The sequence below is a fragment of the Cyclopterus lumpus genome, chromosome 2, assembly GCF_009769545.1.
Source record: "Cyclopterus lumpus isolate fCycLum1 chromosome 2, fCycLum1.pri, whole genome shotgun sequence".
In the NCBI taxonomy this organism is placed as follows: Eukaryota; Metazoa; Chordata; class Actinopteri; order Perciformes; family Cyclopteridae; genus Cyclopterus; species Cyclopterus lumpus.
Window position 1 is genome coordinate 6,798,906 of NC_046967.1, and position 6,897 is coordinate 6,805,802.

General features: G+C 45.7%; 1 protein-coding gene across 2 annotated transcripts; it reads left to right on the plus strand.

Annotated features, from left to right (window-relative positions):
* Positions 1 to 595: 595 nt before the first annotated feature.
* Positions 596 to 4,704, plus strand: lig4 (ligase IV, DNA, ATP-dependent). 2 transcript variants are annotated; one of them, XM_034554729.1, is made up of 3 exons: positions 596 to 707; positions 1,615 to 3,685; positions 3,771 to 4,704. In XM_034554729.1, the coding sequence occupies exons 2-3, from the start codon at positions 1,623 to 1,625 to the stop codon at positions 4,438 to 4,440; spliced, it is 2,733 nt and encodes a 910-aa protein (XP_034410620.1). In that variant the 5' UTR covers positions 596 to 707; positions 1,615 to 1,622; the 3' UTR covers positions 4,441 to 4,704. The 2 variants fall into 2 exon arrangements, with proteins under 2 accessions (XP_034410620.1, XP_034410630.1); XM_034554739.1 differs by lacking the exon at positions 596 to 707 and adding an exon at positions 716 to 1,158.
* Positions 4,705 to 6,897: the final 2,193 nt, after the last annotated feature.

Here is a 6,897-nt window from a genome sequence, read left to right on the forward strand (position 1 = left end):
TCTTTTCATACAGTATTTGTCTGTCACAAAAAGGATCCCAGACCCTGAAGATAAGCTTACTGCATTAATGGCCAACCTGGGAGGTTTTAAGTGTTATTTGCCTATTGTTATTTTGCCTATTTGCCTACCAACGAAGTACTGACTCACTGGCCGCGACCGTAAACAACCTCACGGGCTGCAGCTCCTCAGCACTGTGGCGTTCCAGTAGCGCCCTCTGCTGGTGAAACTGGAGAGCGACAACGTTACATCTGCTGGGAAATTAACACGTTTTTCAGCATTCTGTTCATTATAAACATCATAAAACAAAAAAAGAAATGCAGCACAATGGGTATGAAACCAGTGTAGTTTAAAACATTACAGACAGTTCAACTTATTATTATTTATAATAATAATAATAATAATAATAATAATACGTAAATAATAAGACATTTCAGATTCAATATATAAAAAGTGACGCCTTCAAACTGGAAGATTTGAGCATCACGAGTCTACAATTTAGTTTATGAGTATTTATGTTTTATATGGCAAATCGTATTTGTAATCCTAATTGGAGAGCAACAAGGGTTCCGCTTTTGTTTCGGGGGAACGTATTCATCGCAGGTCCCCACTGTCTGTAAACGAGGAAGTGCCCAGCCTGTAGCTAGCAGGAAAAAGCCTGCCATACACGACCTCTTCTTTGTAGGATAACAAACAAGAAAACAAGAAAGGTAACATTAAAACCTGATACACTTCTTTATTTAGTGAGCGCATGTCGTTACTGTTTCTAAAACGAAGCAGGAGAACAACACCTCCGCGTCGACGGTCTGTTTTCAAAATGAAAGCGCATGAAACGCTTTGGTTAACTTAAGTCCTTCACGTTTCGTCGTGTGTGTGTAAACGTACTGTTACGTTTAGCCGCCATAACGCAACATGACTTAAATATCAGCTAAGTTGTCGACCTGTAACTTTTCGGGACAGACTCGTCGAAACAACACAGACGTCATACGACAACATATGCTTTTATTTTGAAAATATTCCAACCGGAGTTGACTATAGCTTTAGAAAATATACAAATATATACGTTTAAACGTTTATTAGTAGCTAATACGAGATGCCGTACTTCGCATGACATCGGATGTTTAACGCAGTATTGGATTTCATATCTTCCACCATATTTAGGTAAACTTTTTAGTTTGTTTAGATCCGCCTGCTGCTTGTCTCGAGACATGTCCTGAACATGTTTATGTTTATGTGATCATATTATACTACGTCATAGCCTGTACTCACAATCAAAAGGCTGTTTTGTTGTTGATATGAAAATTAGCTTAATTGACAGGGCAAATATTACAAACGTGACAATTATGTTTTCACATTAAATAGCTGATATTCAAACGTTTTTCATAAAACAAATGGGACACTAACATTTTCTTTTTAAAACAAATAATTAGAGCTGCAACTAAGAACAATAATTTGTATTATTGATTAAGCTGCTGATTATTTTATCAACCATGAGATCGATCTTTTGGTCTATATAATGCCTGAAAATAGTTGAAAATACCCATAAATTCACTGATTTAATTGGTAAACCACCACAACATGGCTGATTTAAAAAAAAAACCATAACATTTATTTCAGATTTCCCCATGGAGGGGACTACCAATAGCGATGCTGCAGGTCAGCCCTTTGTGGCTGCTCAGGTTCCTTTCCTTCACCTTTGTACCACCTTAGAGAAGATCCAGAAGTCTAAACTCCGACCAGAGAAATCCAAGATCCTCGGGGATTTCATTGAGTCATGGAGGAAGTTTCACTCTGCCCTCCACAAAGACGACCCCAAAACACCCGACTCTTTCTACTCTTCTATGCGCCTCATCGTCCCCTCCTTCGAACGAGAGCGAATGGCGTACGGCATCAAAGAGAGCATGTTAGCTAAACTCTACATTGACGTGCTGGGCCTCCCAAAGAATGGCCCGGAAGCCAACAAACTGTTAAACTACCGCGCTCCGACTACATCCCAAGGAGAAGCTGGAGACTTTGCCGGCATGGCGTACTTTGTGCTGAAAAAACGGTGCACCAGCCAAGGAACCCTCAGCATAAGAGAAGTCAATGACTTCCTGGACACGGTGGCCATCAACAACGCGGGTAAGAAGAAGGATCTCGTGAAGAAGAGCCTCCTGCACCTCATTACTCGGAGCTCGGCTCTCGAGCAAAAATGGCTCATAAGGATGATCCTGAAGGACATGAAGCTCGGCATCAGCAAAGAAACGGTCCTCCAGGTCTTCCACCCGGATGCGGCCGAGCTCTACAACGTCAACACAGACTTGAACAAGGTGTGCCAGCAGCTCCACAGCCCCTCCGTGTCCTTAAGCGAAGTCTCCATCGGGCTCTTCTCTGCTTTCAAGCCGATGTTGGCGGGTGTGGCGAACATCCGCAACGTGGAGAAACAGATGGGAAACGGCCTTTTTTACATTCAGACCAAGCTGGACGGGGAGCGCATACAACTGCACAAAGACGGAGACGTGTACAAGTACTACAGCAGAAACGCTTTTGAATACACCCAACAGTTTGGAGGGTCCCCGTTGCAGGGCTCCCTGACGCCTTACATCCACAATGTTTTCAACGGCCACGTCGTGAACTGCATCCTCGACGGGGAGATGATGGCGTACAACCCGACCACGGAGACATTCATGCAGAAAGGGAACAAGTTTGACATCAAGAGACTCATGGACGACTCTGAGCTGCAGACGTGCTTCTGTGTGTTTGACGTGTTGCTGGTCAATGACCAGAAGCTCGGCAGGGAAATGCTGAAGAAGCGCTACGAGACCCTTCAAACCGTCTTTACGCCAGTCAAGGGGCGAATGCACATGGTGCCAAAGGCTGACGCCAGGACCGTGCAGGAGGTGGTGGACGCCCTGAACGACGCCATTGATGGCAGAGAGGAGGGGATCATGGTGAAGGATCCCATGTCCATCTACAAACCTGACAAGCGGGGGGAGGGATGGCTGAAAATAAAGCCTGAATACGTGGATGGCTTGATGGATGAGCTTGACCTGCTGATTGTCGGTGGCTACTGGGGGAAAGGGAGGCGGGGCGGAATGATGTCCCATTTCTTATGCGGCGTCGCCGAAGCTCCGAAGCCCGGTGAGAAACCATCCGTTTTTCACACACTCTGCCGCATCGGCTCTGGCTACACCATGAAGGAGTTGTATGACCTTGGTCTAAAGCTGGCCAAGCACTGGAAAGTCTATCGGAAGAATGACCCGCCAGCATCCATCTTGTGTGGAACAGAGAAGCCAGAGGTCTACATCGAGCCCTGCAACTCGGTCATCATCCAGGTCAGGGCGGCCGAAATAGTCGGCAGCGACATGTATAAAACCAACTGCACCCTGCGCTTCCCCAGGATTGAGAAGATCCGCGAGGACAAGGAGTGGCACCAGTGCATGACCCTGGCAGAGCTGGATCAGTTCCGCGGCAGGGCATCCGGGAAGCTCGCCTCGCGGCACCTTCACATCGATGGGGACGAACCGCAAAAGAAGAAGCGCAAGCTGCCGGTTAAACCCAAGAAGGTGGTCGGGATCATCGGCCACTTCAAGCCCCAGGACCTCTCCGGGGTCACCAAGGAGACGGATATGTTTGATGATGTGGAGTTCTGTATCCTGAATGGCACAGAGGACCACCCCAAGGCGGAGCTTGAAAAGGACGTGGCCAGGTAAAGTGAAAAAAGTATTTTTGGTCAGAATAAAACAATAGTGTAATTCCTTAATGAAATGATTATCGGTGGTTCTTCTCATTAGGTGTGGCGGTATCTTGGTTCAAAACCCGGGACGGGACACCTACTGCGTGATTGCCGGCGTGGAGAACATGCGCGTGAAGAACCTGGTCTCGTCCGACCAGCACGACGTGGTGTGGGCCTCCTGGCTGCTGGACTGCCTGGACCAGAAGGAAGTGGTCCCATGGCAACCACGCCACATGATCCACATGTCGCCCTCCACCAGGGAGCACTTCGCCAAGGAGTACGACGGCTACGGCGACAGCTACTTTGCGGACACGGACGAGCAGCAGCTGCGGGAGGTGTTCGGGCGGATGCGCGGCACGGACGCGTCCGCGGCGGTGAGCGCCGGCCAGGTGGAGCAGCGGTACGGCTGGGAGGACCTTTCCACCAGCATGTTCAGACCCTTCCAGGTTTACATGGACGGCTACGCCGACATAGGAGACCCTGAAACCGCTTTAGCTGCCACCTGTTTGGACATCAGGGCTCTGGAGTTTCGCTACCACGGAGGTATGGTGATGCAGACCTTAGAGGAAGGGGTCTCTCATGTCATTATCACAGAGGAGACCAGACTTCTCTGTTTAAGGACTCTGAGACGCAGCTTTAGGAAGAAATTTAAGATTGTAAGAGACTCATGGGTGATGGATTCAATCAAAACAGGCCACCTGATGAACGACACTGACTACTTAGTTTGAAGAGTCTTCTGGAGGATTCAAGAAGAACGTTTTAATTAATTTACTATCGGCAGGTCGAAAAATAATCAATGTTTTAAAACGCTGTGCTGTACAGGGATGCCACTTCTCAGGGGCTTCATGTAAACCTTTGGAGTTTTAATTTCAGTGTTCTTTATGAGGGATTAAGGCTACTTTTTTAAATGAATATGCCACTGTAAAAGTCAGAAGGCTGAGATTGTTTTTTTTAAATTAAATTGTGAATTATATAATACCCCCCCCCCCCCCCCCCCTTTTGTAATCTGTGCCTTTTTTTAAACTTTTTATTTCTGTCCAATCGCACGCGAAGCACAACTCTAATAAATTACTTTGAATAGGTTTCAAACCTGACTGAGGTCCTATTTTTTTTGTGTTTAAAAAAAAATTGTAATTAACTTAAAACACAACTTCTGTGTGAAACGATGGCCTTTGCCTCGACTCGTCGGCGTGAAAGAGGGAGGGAAAGAGGGATGGCCACCACAGGGGTATGTTAAAACCGGTTCAGCTCAAGGCCCCCCCCTCCCCCGGCAAAGATGTTGCCGTGTTTCTGCTGTCTTCAAAAATGTCACCAATATGCCTTGGGACTCATTGATATGTTATAACCTTCATTACCGCCGCCTCTAGGGTGCAGGTAGCTGCCTGTGGTGTCCTGGGCATTGTTGTGTGTAAATGCCGCATGAATACATTTTCAAAGTAGAAGCGATAAGGTACCTGTTCTCCATCATATGTATATACCGGAGCACGACGCAGCAGGGTTCGTCATTCTTTTCAACAAATTAATTAAAAGTCTACCTTCGATAATATAGTTGGGAAGCATATGATTCAAAATGAAGAATGGAGATCTTGTGCCTCAGTAAGCCCTCCTGTAACCCGCCGCCCACTCTGGACTATTTTCAGGTGACGCGGCGTGAGCGTTGGACTGACAGGCCTTAATTAGAGGCACTCAACCGGCGGCCTCGCACCACAACTGTTGGGGCCCCCCCCCCCACACACACACACACACACACACACAGCAAACAGTTAGTGTGGAAGATACTGTGCCCTAATGAAATATATATATATACCCTATTTGGGATGTTTTTTTTAGAGAGATGGTATCCGGCAAACGATCTTGGACACGAGTGGGAAACGAATGGTTTGGAAGCGGGCCCTCCTAGACAACGGCAGCTGCATGCACTCAGCTGAAATAAATGAGCTCCTGTTGAGACCAAACAGGCTCCGCGACTGCAGGGGTGGTCTGTCTGCGGCAATTAGCCCGGCGCCCACCCTCGGAGGAGAAGTTCAATCACAACAACAGAAGAATCACGCGCCGTCTCGTGCCTCATACACCATCGGGTCTCGAATATTCGTAAATATTTGTATATAATGCAACGTGTAGAAAGCAAACTGTTCATTTGCATCAAATGGTATCTTTTCCACTTAAAATCAGTACGGATAACGTCCAGATTATTGAGAACACCTATTTCATTTAAAGGACCATACTTTTGTTTAGCATGTTCTAGCAAATATTTTTTTAGATCTACAGATCCCTAAAACACAACGGCTGCCTTGGCTTTTGTGAGAATTATAAAGATACATGTGAATTTGAAGTGGGATAAAACATGCATACGCATCAGTATTGTCCTTTTTAAAGGGAGAAAAAAAGGCTCCTTTCTTTTGATGGGAGCATCTCGCCTGGAGCTGAAACCAGGTGAGTGCCAACCTGTCTGACTGGTACACTGTCAAGACAACGACAATACAGGCTACGACAAGTCTGTTTGTGGGAGATTTCAAAATAAAATCATCACAGTTGTCACAAACTATCTTTAGCTGCGTGTTTCATTGCTCCGTACCGTCAATAGGGCTGCGTTCTTTTATTTTCTGTTTTATTTTGTACTACACACTGAAATAGTTAAGATAGTATTTATTTTGGTGGCATGACTTCATTTTGAAGTCTTTCATTCTGAAGTCACAATCACAACATTCCTGGTGTCATTTCAACGGGCTCTCTCCGACTTGACACACCTTGGTGCCGAGGGATGCGGCGGCTGCGATGCGCGCGCACAACGTCAGAGGCGGAAGAGTTTGTTAAGGTAGCAAGATTAGGCAGCACAATACCGGATGATAGGCGATCTTATCTTCAAATTAAAATAAGATATGTATCTGAAACATAACATGATTTTTTTTTCTTCATGTATATGAATTATAATGTTGTGGTGATTTAAAAGTGATGTATATATTATTATTTCCAATAATGTATTGTGCTGAACAGTATATACATTTGTAAATAGACCAGCTTTTTTGGGGTCTAAAAATATTTTAAGATGACAATAAAACAACTGAAACACGTGAAATTCTGGAATAGCCTAGATCAGTGGTTCCTAAACTGGGGGGGGGGGGTCTCACGATCTGATGGGTCATAAAAGGGTAAGAGAGATACAGAAAAACACGTGTTACTCTGTT

Excerpts from the sequence above, each read along its gene's own strand:
- lig4 (XM_034554729.1), top strand. The coding sequence starts at position 1,623 with ATGGAGGGGACTACCAATAGCGATGCTGCAGGTCAGCCCTTTGTGGCT. Across the intron at positions 3,686-3,770 it reads CTTGAAAAGGACGTGGCCAG|GTGTGGCGGTATCTTGGTTC; the intron begins GTAAAGTGAAAA and ends TCTTCTCATTAG.